The following is a 14,116-nucleotide window of genomic DNA, read 5'->3' on the forward strand; positions in this document are numbered from 1 at the left end:
AATCGATTCCGGTTACCTCACTATCGATTCCCGTTGGTCATCGACCGTTATTAGGCCACAACTTTACCATGGCCTCTGGCTTCAAAAAATGTCCGGACTGTAACCGGACTAGGTCCATTACTGACTCACATTATGTATGTGTTCTGTGCTTGGGATCAGGCCACAATGTCCGGGCTTGTTCAACCTGTGCCCAGATGACATCGAAGGGCAGGTATGCCCGTTTGGATAAGATGGAAGAATTGTTTAAAAAAAATCCCATCGTCATCGTCGTCCCCAAGAGTAACACCTCCCTCGGTTGCTAAACATCAAGGTGAAAAAAAGAACCAATGACCGTCCGTCACCGGCTCCATCGATATCTTCGATAGCGTCTTCTTCAGCATCGAAGGATCATCGAGAAAAGAAGCGACATTGCCACCGACCCATCAGATAGTAAGGCATCGACGTCAGCATCGAAAACCATCGAACCGATGCCAGAGAAGGTCCGTGTACTAGAGCCAACTCCACTGGCTGTACACGAGGAACCGCGGGGCTCTCCACCGGGCTCGGTGTCAGAGGATGTGCCACCACGAATCATCGTGGAAGTGTCAATAGCGCCAGTGACAGTGAACACAGTCCCAGTTTCCAGGGAAGAGGTGACTAATATAGTCCAACAAGCCATCGTTGAGCCTTTACGGAATTTACAGCCTCCGACAGTACCTTCGGTACCGGCACCAACAGTGGACCAGTCAATTTTTCAGCCTTTGCTGAATAGACTCGATGCCTTGATAGGAGCCTTTCCTCAGACACCGACGGCACCGATTCCACAGATACAACCATCGACGCCATCGATGCCAATACACCCACCGGTGGCTCCAGCCATCCTGATTCCCGGATCATCGGATGAGGACGTTAGGTACTCTGATTCCGTTCCAGGACCATCGGGCCTTCACCGGCATTGAGTGCCGAAGAAACCGTCGATGCCATTCAAGGATCCATCGATGCCAATACTTCCAGGTCCATCCAAAATCGTTTTCCATCGATTCCCCATCGATGCCCTCATTACCAACGATGCCAAAACACATACCAGCAAAAGCTGTATTTAAATCAAAGCATCATATACAGCCAGAGGACCCTGACTCCCCTTATCATCCTCAATATACTCCTTGGAAGGATGTTGATATGGACACGCAGTCAGAGGAACTGCAATCAGAGCCCTCTCTACCAGATGAGCGAGAGAAATCCCCTCCTGAAGATTTGTCATTTACAAATTTTATTAAAGAAATGGCGGACACAATTCCTTTTGAATTGATCACAGAGGAGGATCCCAGACATAAGGCCCTAAAAGTCCTTCAATTTGTGGACACACCAAAAGAAATAATGGCAATCCCAATCCTCAGTCCCAGCAGTAAATCGAAGAACAGATGCCACTTACTTAGTGCAACATGCTCCAGGGTACCAGAAGCCCCAACTACCTCACCATTCGGTAGTTGTAGAATTGGCTCAGAAAAAAGCCCGAAAACAAAAGCCTCAATCATCTGTTCCACCAGGGAAAGAGCAACGCTTCTTAGATACCTTAGGAAAGAAAGTCTATCAAGGCTCCATGCTGGTAGCACGCATTGCAGCATACCAGCTTTATATGACACAATACTAAAGAAACTTGTGGAAACAAGTACAGGGTATTGTGGATAACCTTTCACAGCAACAACAACTAGCTTTGGCTACATTAGTTGAAAAAGGATTGGAATCTGGCAAACACGAGGTGAGAGCAGCTTATGACGTGTTCGAAACATCATCTCGTCTATCAGCCTCTGCAATAAATGCAAGAAGATGGGCCTGGCTCAAGGCCTCGGACCTCAGACAGGAAGTCCAGGAAAGGCTAGCAGATCTCCCTTGTGTTGGAGACAATCTTTTCGGAGAAAAGATCCAAGCTACAGTATCTCAGTTGAAAGACCATCATGATACACTCTGACAGCTCTCCAAATTGCCAGCGGACCAACCATTCTCCCTAAGAAGGCCAACTCGCAGGGACACAAGGCAACCCTTCTATAGACCTAGAAGGTATTACCCACCTGCCTCCTCAACACGTCAGTACCGTCCATCACAAAGAGGACGTCCACGTCAGCCAAAATAACAAAAAACCCAGCCACCACCCCAAACTGGACCAGCAGCGGGTTTTTGAACCGAATCAAGAGAACAGAAGCCTCTTTCTCAACCCTGTGCCCTCCCTACCAGTAGGGGGCCGACTTAATTATTTCAAACACCAATGGAGTCTCATCACAAAAGACCAATGGGTATTAGCCATACTAAATCGGGGATATCGCCTAAAATTCAAAGCAATACCCCCGCATTCTCCTCCCATTCCACGTTGGATAAACATAGCCATCACACCTCAACTCCAAGTAGAACTCTCTACTTTGCTGACTGCCAGGGCCATCGAACCAGTGCCCCGGTCTCAACAAGGCACGGGGTTCTATTCCCGATATTTCCTAATTCCAAAGAAAACAGGTGGCCTTCGCCCTATCTTAGACCTCCGAAATCTCAACAAATTTCTACACAAAGAAAAGTTTCGGATGGTATCTCTGGGAACCATCCTTCCGTTACTTCAAAAGGGAGATTGGCTCTGTTCTCTGGATCTTCAAGACGCTTATGCACACATACCAATTTCCACACAACATCGCAAGTATCTACGATTCGTCGTGGGAAAGAATCATTACCAGTATCGAGTCCTACTATTTGCACTGGCCTCTGCTCCTCGAGTATTTACAAAATGCCTAGCAGTAGTGGCCCCACATCTAAGAAAAAACAGCATTCATGTTTTTCCATACCTAGACGATTGGTTAATCAGAAGTCCATCCAGGCAGGGAGCTCTCTCTGCCTTGGAAACCACGATAACACTATTGCATCTCCTTGGATTTCTCATCAATTATCCAAAATCCTACATCGAGCCGTCTCAACAGCTCACATTAATCGGAGCAGACCTCGACACCACAGTGGCGAAAGCTTCCCTTCCAAGCGACCGTGCCGACAATCTGGCATGCTTGGCAAACATAATTCATCACCAGTTCGCATCCGCCCATCAAATTCTGGTGCTTCTAGGACACATGGCCTCGACAGTACATGTCACTCCTATGGCAAAGTTAGCCATGAGGAGAATTCAATGGACTTTGAAATCTCAGTGGCTACAAGCTTTCCAACCACTGTCGTACACAATTCAAATCACCCACCAGCTATGCCTATTGCTCCACTGGTGGACAAATCAAACAGCATTGAAAGCTGGTCTCCCATTCCAACAGGCAAATCCGCAAGTCATCCTGACTTCAGATGCCTCCAACCTTGGATGGGGAGCTCAGTTCAACAACCTTCAAACACAAGGGACGTGGACTACGCTCGAAAAGCAGTATCAGATAAACTTCTTAGAACTTCGAGCGATGCGATATGCCCTTTATGCCTTCAAAGACTGCCTCTCAAACAAGACTGTGCTGATACAAACAGACAACACAGTAGCAATGTGGTACATAAACAAACAAGGAGGCACAGACCTCCTGCTATGCCAGGAAAAAGTACAGATTTGGGCTTGGGCTCTAGAGCATTCCATACATCTCCGAGCAACTTATCTGGCGGGCATCAAAAACATCCTAGCGGACGATCTCAGTCGACATTTCAATCCCCACAAATGGTCGCTGGACCCACGTGTAGTGAGCAAAATCTTTCAACGCTGGGGTCGCCCAACCATAGACCTTTTTGCGTCCAAACTGAACCAAAGTGGAAAGGTTCTGCTCCCTCCACGGACGTTGACAAACAGTCCCCAGGGACGCATTTGCTCGCCCCTGGAACACAGGTCTTCTCTATGCATATCCTCCAATTCCGCTCATAGCGAAAACTCTCGTGAAGCTACAACAGGACAGAGGGACAATGATCCTCATAGCCCCGTACTGGCCTTGACAAGTATGGTTTCCCATACTCCTCAACCTCTCGATCTCACAACCAATCTGCCTGGGCACAGAGCCCACTCTTATAACTCAAAATCAAGGCAAATTGCGTCATCCCAACTTGACAACTCTTGCCCTAACAGCTTGGATGTTGAAAGCTTAGTTCTGCAACCACGTAATCTTTCTACAAAAGTCTCAAGTTCTAGTAACTTCACAAAGCCTTCCACACGTAAATCCTACCACTTTAAGTGGATTAGATTTACAAAATGGTGCACACAAAAAGGTATAGACCCTTTCTCCTGCCCCACTTCTTCTTTACTAGATTACCTATACCACCTGTCGGATTCTGGTCTCCAGACATCCTCTGTAAGGAGGGTACACCTAAGCGCCATAGCGGCATACCACAAGGGAATAGGGGATGCGCCAATAACAGCACAACCCCTAGTAAGTAGGTTCATGAGAGGCTTACTTCACCATAAGCCCCCCATTCGACCACTGGTCACTGAATGGGACCTGAATTTAGTACTAACAAGGCTCATGCGCTCACCATTCAAGCCTCTACACTCTTGTGAAGAAAAATTCCTTACATGGAAAGTGCTTTTCTTAGTAGCCATTACATCGGCTAGAAGGGTCAGTGAGTTGCAAGCTCTCGTCACATACTCTCACCCTACACAAGGTTCCTGCATGACAGAGTAGTCCTTCGCACTCACCCCAAATTCTTACCAAAAATGGTAACAGACTTTCATATCAATCAGTCAATAGTCTTGCCTACTTTCTTTCCAAGACCTCACTCTCACCAGGGAGAGAGCCTTACACACCTTGGACTGTAAACGTGCACTAGCTTTTTACCTGAACCACACGGCGGTCCATAGGAAATCCACCCAACTCTGTTTCTTTCGATAAAAATAAACCAGGAGTTGCGGTAGGAAAACACTCTCTCCAACTGGCTAGCAGACTGTATTGAATTCTGTTATGAAAAAGCAAAGATTCCTCTCCAGGGGCGAGTAAAGACACATTTAGTAAGGACTATGTCCACATCAGTAGCACCTTATCATTCAGTGCCCATCCTAGACATATGTAAAGCTGCAACATGGAGTTCCCTTCACACCTTTGCAGCTCATTATTGTCTGGACAAAGGATGACTAGATTCAGCCTTTGGACAATCTGTCTTAAAAAACTTATTTCCAGTATAACTCCAACTCCTTCTGCATCCATCCTACTGTGATTTTCAGGCTGCCTCATTCTTTCAACAGTGCACCAGTTGTTGTGCTTGTTGCACAAGTTGTATGCTGTTGGTATACTGTAAGGATGACTCAGCCTGTAGCTTGCTAATCACCCATATGTGAGGACTATCATCCTGCTTGTCCTGGGATAAAGCAAAATTGCTTACCTTGTAATAGGTGTTATCCCAGGCGACCACGGAATATTCAGACAGCGCAACTTAGCCAGCTAAGTCAGAACATAACCTGTTAAGTGGCTGAATATCAACCTCTTTGTGCATATTCAGTTTCCAAATTTATGTTCACTCTTCTGCTACCTTGCTCGGCTGTTTGCATAAATGCAGGTGCAAAGTCCATGGACACTTCTAATGCATCTACTTTGCAATTGCAGATTTTCAAAGAGAAACAATGCAGGTAGATTTCCTTAGGCAATATTTCAAAGAGATGCATGTTCAAACCTCCCACGTGTTGCTGTTTGAAATTTTCCCCCTATATGACTGGTTTAATATTTTTTGGCCTAGCAGTTTCTCTCTCCTCCTTAGGGTTTCCAGAAAAATTTGATGAAGTAGTTTGGCTGCCGTATTAACCCACTTGAATGCACAGAAATAAAAAGTTAACAAATAAAAACAAAATAAATATATAAAGAAAATTTGAGCCAGCCTCATTCAGGCTACGATCCCATGAGCCTTCATTCACAGCAAGTTGGATTTGTAGCCCCATTTTTAAATCCTCTTTGTCTACACCTTTGCATCTACCAACCAATCTAGCCCAACTATTGAAGCAACAGTCCTTGGCCAGAGGCTAAATACCATGGCTCCCTTTGGAACCCAGTATGTGTTCACCCTGAGTCTGGCCAAACTCCAGATTATTCTGGTCCAGCTGTATACCCTGGTGCCTCTCTGAACACGCCTTTTTCTTTCTTCAGGCTATGCGCACTCTGAACTGGAAACATCACCTAGGACTGGTGAACCTGGATGTGGAGTTGGCAGACCGCACCCTCTCACTCTCCGTGTCTCCTGTACATGCAGCAGTCATCCTCAACTTCCAGAGCAAGAGTGAGTCTGCTGAGCAGTCATTCTGTGTTAGTGGAGGTGGGAGGAGGACGAATGAGCATTAATGCAACTTTCTCCATGATCCATGCAAGCCCATTGCAAGGTGTTAGACTTAATGAAAAATGATTATCTGGTATCCATTATTACAACTTTTAGCTACTTTTCCAGGACCCTCAATATTGCTACATTTTATGAGGCTAGTATAGAGCTTTCAGCATGAACCACTGGTGCCTGGTTGGCACATAGTTTGCAGTGTGCCTCTGTAGTGATACTATGTGCTCCTGACAATATCTGTGGTGTTCCCCTGTAGTGCAGACTAATATACACTATTGGTGCCATGCTAGCATAGAATCAGTACTATACCAATTTACTGCTAGGCTGTTAAATTGCACTATTTGCTGTGGGGCAGAGCCTGTTGCCTGGGCCCCTGGTGCTAGTTGCTTTGCACTGCTGTTTTGGCAGTGAACCTTTGGTGTCCCCCATATTTTTTTCCAGGATAGGGAGGCATGTTGCAGTATTTGATATTTTAAAACATTTAGTTCTTCCTCTGCACTAAAGCAGGCCAATCCACACCAGTGGGTTACGCACTCATACTAGCAGATGGAGACAGAGTAAAGCTGACTCACTGATGTCCCTCACATATAGCCCTGCCCCAACATCAAGCCATCAGTATTCTCCAACTCCAGTAGATGTTGGACATGCATCTCTCTTGAGGGGATTGATTGTGGTAAAAAAAAAAAAAAAAAGGACAAGGCTGTGCTTGGCAGTGAAGGTTTGTGCCCTCTCTCCCCCCCTCCCCCCCCCCCCGTAGCCAGTGACCCGATCGTGTTGTCAGCTAGGGACGGTTGAGCTCAGGTAAAAAAGAAAAAAGAGTACAGAAGTTTTAGGCACCCTGTTTTTTTACTTAACAGGCCCTCCTTCCCTTGGTGTTTTCCTCTGTGTCTCTTACCACCTTTTCCCTCTCACTTCTCTGGGGAGTTAGTATAGAGTGGAGGCGCCTCGGGCTCACAGATTGAGCTACTTTTGGCTAGGCCCCGCTTCTCAGACTCTGTTCAGTCAGTTGCATGGTAGGCTGCGGCGGTGTTTTTTCCCCCGTGCGTTTAGGCAGTACACCCATTCTCGTCACGCAGTGGTGTCCTGAAGTGCATGCATGTCCACGGGTACTTGTGAGCATAAGGCCGCAGCCTAGATCTGAGCATGTGTTTGAGTGGGTAATCCTGGGTGTCGTTGGGGTGCGCACAGGAGGCCACTTAGAGCCAAGTGCAGGAAAATTATGATGCTGGGGACAAAAAAGTCTAAATGCCTTCCTGTCTGTGAGGCTTGCCATATAAGGGCAATCCAGCCATCGCTCTCTCTACCCCGTGTCAATGCTGTTTAGTTGATCAAGGCGATTTGGCTACTGCAGATTTTGCCAAAGTTTGGACTTTCCCCCTTGGCCTATGGTGGCTTTGGAGGGGAGTGGAGCGGGAGGCAACCCAGTGACAGTTCCCCTCCCCCCTTGTTGCCAGTGGCAGAGGCATTCCCGAGAGAGGGGTCGGAGAGTGGCAGGTTTGGGCCTAGGGGCCCCGGTATGGATCCATCCTCCTCCTCTTGGGTGGAATTCCACCTGATTTGGAGCCACATCAGACTCTATTCTGGTTTTTTCACAAAGATGAGTTACCAAGTCTGTTTGCGCACTCTAAAGATGCTCGATGTAGATGGGGATGACGCTATGGGCTTACAAAAGAAAGATCCCATATTTGTCACTTTACGCAAAGCACTATATTTCTTGCACCTCCTGGATCCAATTCAAGAGTTAATTAACCTTGAGTGGAATGCCATGGAAGCAAGTTTTAAAGGGGAGTGCACTTTAATAGGTTTTGTACCCCTTGGATCCGAAGGCAAGGGAACAGTTGTGATGCCCAAAAGATGGGTGCCTTGGTATGCGCTGTTACCAAGTGAACCACCATCCAGGTTAAAGGAGGAATAGCTCTAAAAGATGATCTGGATAGGAGGATTGAGGCTGCCTCAAACTTCAATGAATTTGCAAATTGCTTCTTGCTGGTGCCTGGTGGCTTGGGCTGAGTTGCATCTCTCTCAAGAGACACAAGGAGCGGGGTCCGATGACTGATCAATGATGGAACCGGGAGCCGCATTCTTAGCTGATGAGAGATGTGACTTGGTGCGGATGGCTGCTAGAGTGATAGCAAGTAGGCACCAGCTGTGGCTGAGAAATTGATTGGCAGACACTATTTCCAAGTCCAATCTCACAAGATTACTATTTATTTATTTATTATTTTTACTATACCGGCTTTCATGACATGGATCACATCAAACCGGTTTACATTTAACAAAGTGTGCAAGAAAAGAGATAACTGAAACAACTGTAACAAGAGCATTGTAAGGAGAGTGACAGTTACAATAAAACAGGGAAATAAATAACTGGGAGTTAGAGCGAGAAGAGGGGGAAATAACTTACAGCAAATTATTTACAAGGTTACAAGATTGAGTCCGATTAAATGTGATTTGAGTGTTAACTTACAGCAAATATAACTTACAGCACATATTTACAAGGTTGCAAGATTGAGTCCGATTAAATGTAATTTGAGTGGAAGTGATAGTGAAGGTGAAGGTGATGGCAGCTAATGACAAAGATTGTTGTTTAAACCATTTTTAATAGTGTGGTTGAGATGGTTGCGTAATAATGTCAGGGATCCCTTTTATTCAGACGTGAGTTGGAGACGATGGAGAATAGCTGAGGCGAATCCAAGGTTCCTTGATTGCCAGAGGACAAGAAGGCGGTGGTGTATCCTTTTGGCGTGAAGGGCCACTCCAGGGATTTCCATCTGATCTTTACAGAGGAGCCAACTACTCAATGGTCTCATCCCTTCAGAAGATCTCAGTCTTTTCAGCCTCAGTCTTCAGAATGAAGGTGTGGGGGCTTACCTACTGGATCAGGCAATAGGCAGGCATCTATCTTGTTTTTATCAAAGTGGTAAGGGTTGACTATGCTCTAGAATTTCTCAGAATTCCCAGCTGCATTTATTGTCTCTCCATGTAACTCTCTACAGAAGAGAATGGCAGTGAAGACTACGTTAAGGAGGCTGTTGGATTTGAAAGTCATAATTCCTGTTCCCAGATCACAAGAAAATACAGGGCAAATTTAATTTATTTTGTCATTCCCAAGAAGAATGCGTAATAATGTCAGTACAAACTGGAATTTCTCATGTCTCTCAACCTGATAGAGGCCTATCTACTACATATTCCCATTCGCCAGGAACATCATTTCCTATGCTTCGCCATTCTGGGATGTCATTATCAATTTCAGGCCCTGCCCTTTGGGCTATCTACTATGCCAAGGATTTTCTCCAGAGTCATGGTGGTGGTAGCATTGTCTCTGCACAAGTAGGGCATTCTGGTCCAGCTGGATGACTGGTTGATTTAGGTAAAAAATGCAGATGAGTCCTTGGCATCTTGCAAGGTGATCTCCTTGCTTCAGGAACAAGGCTGGATGGTGAACTTGACCAAGAGTAGTTCACAGCCATCTCAGACCTAGAATATCTCAGCATGCAATTTGATACAGAGCAGGGCAGAGTATTTCGGCTGGAGAATCGCATTTAGAAGTTAGTTACTCAAGTTCAGGCTCTGAGACAGACTATTTGCCTGACAGTGTGATCTTACCTGCAGGTCCTGGAATCAATGGCAGCCATATTGGACATCCTCCCCTGGGTGAGGGCACACATGCGGCCCCTTCAGAGAGTGTTGCTCTCCTGGTGGAAGCCGGAGTTGCAGGAATACACAGTGAGACTCCATTGGCCATCGGAGGTGAGCATTCAGTTGCAGTGGTGGTTACAAGCGGATCATCTCAGGAAGGGGGTTTCCTTGGCGACACTGGACTAGTTAGTGCTCATGACAGATGCCAGCCTTCTGGGTTGAGGGGCTCACTGTCAAGAGTTGTTGATGCAAGGTCGGTGGAATGCCAATGAGCGGCAGTGGATCATCAATCGATTGGAAGTGCGTGCAGTTCGACTGGCATGCTTGCGGTTTGCCGAGCAGCTGGAAGCTCAAGCATCAAGGATAATGTTGGACAATGCCACAATAGCAGGTCATGTCAATCATAAAGGCAGAACCAGAAGCCAACAGATGCTGTAGAGGTAGACGTGCTCATGGTGGGGGCAGAACAACATCTCTAGGACGTATCTGCTTACCACATTTCTGGGAAGGACAATCTAAAGGCCGACTTCCTCAGCAGGCAGGTCTTGGACCCAGGAGAGTGGGAGTTGGCAGATGAGGTCTTTCAACTCATAGTGTTACGCTGGGTTCCCCGTTCCTGGATTTGCTGGTGAGGTCCAACAACATGAATGTACCACGGTTCTTCAGTCGGAGAAGGGATCCAAGAGTGCTGGGCATCAATGCTCTTGTTCAGGTAGGCCTTGGAGCAGAGTATTATATACCTTCCTGCCGTGGCCAATGATAGGCAGGGTCATTCGAAAGATTACGAGTCAGACAAAACTGTAATTCTGGTAACTCCAGAATACCCTGGAGGTCATGGTATGCTGATCTTCAGAGGCTACTGGTGGACAGTAATCACAGATTACCACTCAGTAAGGATCTATTGCATCAGGGACCCATACTGCAAGATGATCTGGATCGATTTTGTCTTATGGTTTGGCTCTTCTGAGGGCTTAGTTGCTAAAGCGTGGTTATTCTTCTGCAGTGATTTCCACTTTGCTCCAGACCAGGAAATTTCCTTTATCTCTAGCTTATGTTAGTATTTGGAGAGTCTTCGAGAGCTGGTGTGAGGAGTGAGGTTCTCACCCTTTTAAAGTTGAAATTCGACCGATATTGGAATTTTTGCAAGAAGGTTTGGTCAAAGGCGGACCCGTTGGGGTAAGAGCCTACCTCGATTTAGGCCTCAATAGGCCCCGATCGCCACCCACCAACGAAGCTTCACCCCTCGAGCCAGCGTAACGTCATCTGAGGCGGAGGGCAGGAACAGGCCCTTAAAGCCTTCTGCAGACCTCCGGCGCCTTGCGCCGGGCATCTCGCACCAAAAGAGTGCAATAAGGGGCCTGCCCCTTAGCGCGCCCCTTTGCGCTTCCCCTTCAGCAGCCTCCTTCAATCCATCTCCCCCTGCCCTCTGCCCCTTTCACTACTTCCTCTACATATCCCCTGACAATATACCTCCATCCCTTTCCTCCTCCACTCCTCACAGCACTGGTATTCCATCCCCCGCCTACATAGCCACCTCAAAAGCCCTCTTCCATTTCATCCCCCACCCTCCCTGCACTCTCAACAGCCTCAGCAACCCCTTCAGCAGTCAACATGATTACACACCACATCCCTATCCTCAAATACCACCCTCATAACTGCAGGATCCCTCACACTCACATTCCTACCCCTCGGCCCAGATCCCTGCTACCTATCATGCTCTCCCCCTTCACTCAATTTCTTGGCCTCACCGCCTTCACTCTCTTACTATGCAATGCCAATTGATTTCCAAAAAAATGCCTATTCTCAATGACATCCTCCTATACTCTAACCCAGACATATGCGCCATTACAGAAACATGGCTGAAGAACATAGACACCATCCTTCTGAATCAACTGCCCACTCATTGCTACGACATCTTCTCTGTACCACGACCAAAAGGAAGAGGAGGAGGACTCCTATTAGCGGCTAAGAAAGAGCTCAAACGGTCCTCATACCCCATGAAATCAATTCCCAAACTTGAAATTGGCCTATTTAAATCCACACACGTACAAATATGCGTAATTTACGCTCCTCCAGGCCTCCATATTACTCCAATTCTGATCAGTTTACATTGGCTCCCTATCCAAAACCATATTCAATATAAGGTTGCATGTATAATTCACAATGTCATTCATGGAGACCACACAGAATGGCTCAACACGTCAATAAGACTTCACGTACCACAAAGGAATTTACGATCGGCTGACAAAGGTCTCTTGTCAGTCCCTACTATCACATCCGCCAGGTTAAGCAATGTAAGAGAGCGTGCTTTATCTGTTGCAGGAACAAAGCTTTGGAACTCCTTTCCAACATATTTGAGACTGACTACAGATAAGAAACAATTTAAATCAAACCTAAAGACATGGCTATTTAAGTGTGCATTTATGGAGTATGAAAATTCAGATAAAGCGTTAACACAACCTCGAGACGCAATAATTGAACAGAAACAGCATGATATTTTTTCACTTTACTGTAAAGGCTACCAATATTTTATTTTAGTTTTAAATTGTATATATTTTATAGTTAATTTTATGATGTTTTAAGTTGAAGTCTATATTATTTTGCTTTTAACAGCTAATTTATTTCTTATTCTGTGTAATTTTTAGCTGTTACTCTTTTATGAATTATTGTATTTCCCATATCCTAATCTTGTAAACCAGTGTGATGGTTAGTCTGATTCATCGGTATATAAACAACAATAAACTAAACTAAACCAAACCCTTCACCACTCACTTAATTTATAACACAAAACATAGATCTAGATAGCCCCTCCATTATCCTCGGGAACTTCAATCTACACGTTGACATGATCCCCCGTACATCCACATGCAACGCCCTTCTCTCATCTCTTAATTTGGTTGAAGCCCATGGCTTTAATTCTAACCCCACCCATGAAGCTGGCCACACCCTTGATCTTATATTTATAAACTCCCACATCCATTCCGCTGATAACCCCTCCTGTACCCCTGTACCCTGGTCCGACCATTTTCTCCTAGCAACCTCCCTCTCTATAATCAGCAAACATCCTATTCACCACACTAACATTAAAAACTATTCAATTTAGAAAACCATGCAGCAGAGATGATATTATCACCACCCTTTCCAACGCCCTAGAAAAACTTGACATCACAGATACTGAAACCGCAATCTCATCTTGAAAAGAGATCACTTCCAACATTGCCAATTCCTTATGCCCCCAAACTAATAAAACTATAACCACTTCTAACAACCCAAAAAAGCCATGATACACTATCGAACTCAAGCACCTTAAACATACCCTGAGACACCTGGAAAGGAAATGGCGACAGGACCCCACCCCATCCACCTTGGCTAACTACAAATCTGCCCTACACAATTACCGCACCACCATCCTAAAAACTAAAAAAGACTTCTACACCATTAGGATACATGACCTACAATTTAATGCTAAAGCACTATTCGCATACGACGAGTGAGATAATCAAATTTGCAGATGATACAAAATTGTTCAGAGTAGTTAAATCACAAGCAGATTGTGATAAACTGCAGGAAGACCTTGTGATACTGGAAAATTGGGCATCCAAATGGCAGATGAAATTTAATGTGGATAAGTGCAAGGTGATGCATATAGGGAAAAATAACCCATGCTATAATTACACAATGTTGGGTTCCATATTAGGTGCTACAACCCAAGAAAGAGATCTAGGTGTCATAGTGGATAACACATTGAAATTGTCGGTTCAGTGTGCTGCAGCAGTCAAAAAAGCAAACAGAATGTTGGGAATTATTAGAAAGGGAATGGTGAATAAAATGTTATAATGCCTCTGTATCGCTCCATGGTGAGACCGCACCTTGAATACTGTGTACAAGTCTGGTCGCCGCATCTCAAAAAAGATATAATTGCAATGGAGAAGGTACAGAGAAGGGCTACCAAAATAAGGGGAATGGAACAACTCCCCTATGAGGAAAGACTAAAGAGGTTGTTAGGACTTTTCAGCTTGGAGAAGAGACGACTGAGGGGGGATATGATAGAGATGTTTAAAATCATGAGAAGTCTAGAATGGGTAGATGTGAATCGGTTATTTACTCTTTTGGATAGTAGAAAGACATGGGGGCACTCCATGAAGTTAGCATGGGACACATTTAGAATTAATCGGAGAAAGTTCTTTTTTACTCAACGCACAATTAAACTCTGGAATTTGTTGCCAGAGGATGTGGTTAGTGC

The 14,116-nt window shown here is 45.5% G+C and overlaps 1 protein-coding gene across 2 annotated transcripts in view; it reads left to right on the forward strand.

Moving 5' to 3' along the window:
- ANAPC2 (anaphase promoting complex subunit 2) overlaps positions 1-14,116 on the forward strand; it is a 137,740-nt gene that overhangs the window by 69,800 nt on the left and 53,824 nt on the right. For both annotated transcript variants that reach the window (XR_003858357.1, XM_029614053.1), the window contains exon 11: positions 6,054-6,183. Coding sequence is in view for 1 of the 2 variants with exons in the window: in XM_029614053.1 (XP_029469913.1) it covers positions 6,054-6,183 (130 nt within the window). In the remaining variant the exon portion in view is untranslated. The remainder of the gene's footprint in view (positions 1-6,053; positions 6,184-14,116) is intronic.

Source organism: Rhinatrema bivittatum, chromosome 8, assembly GCF_901001135.1.
Source record: "Rhinatrema bivittatum chromosome 8, aRhiBiv1.1, whole genome shotgun sequence".
Classification (NCBI taxonomy): Eukaryota; Metazoa; Chordata; class Amphibia; order Gymnophiona; family Rhinatrematidae; genus Rhinatrema; species Rhinatrema bivittatum.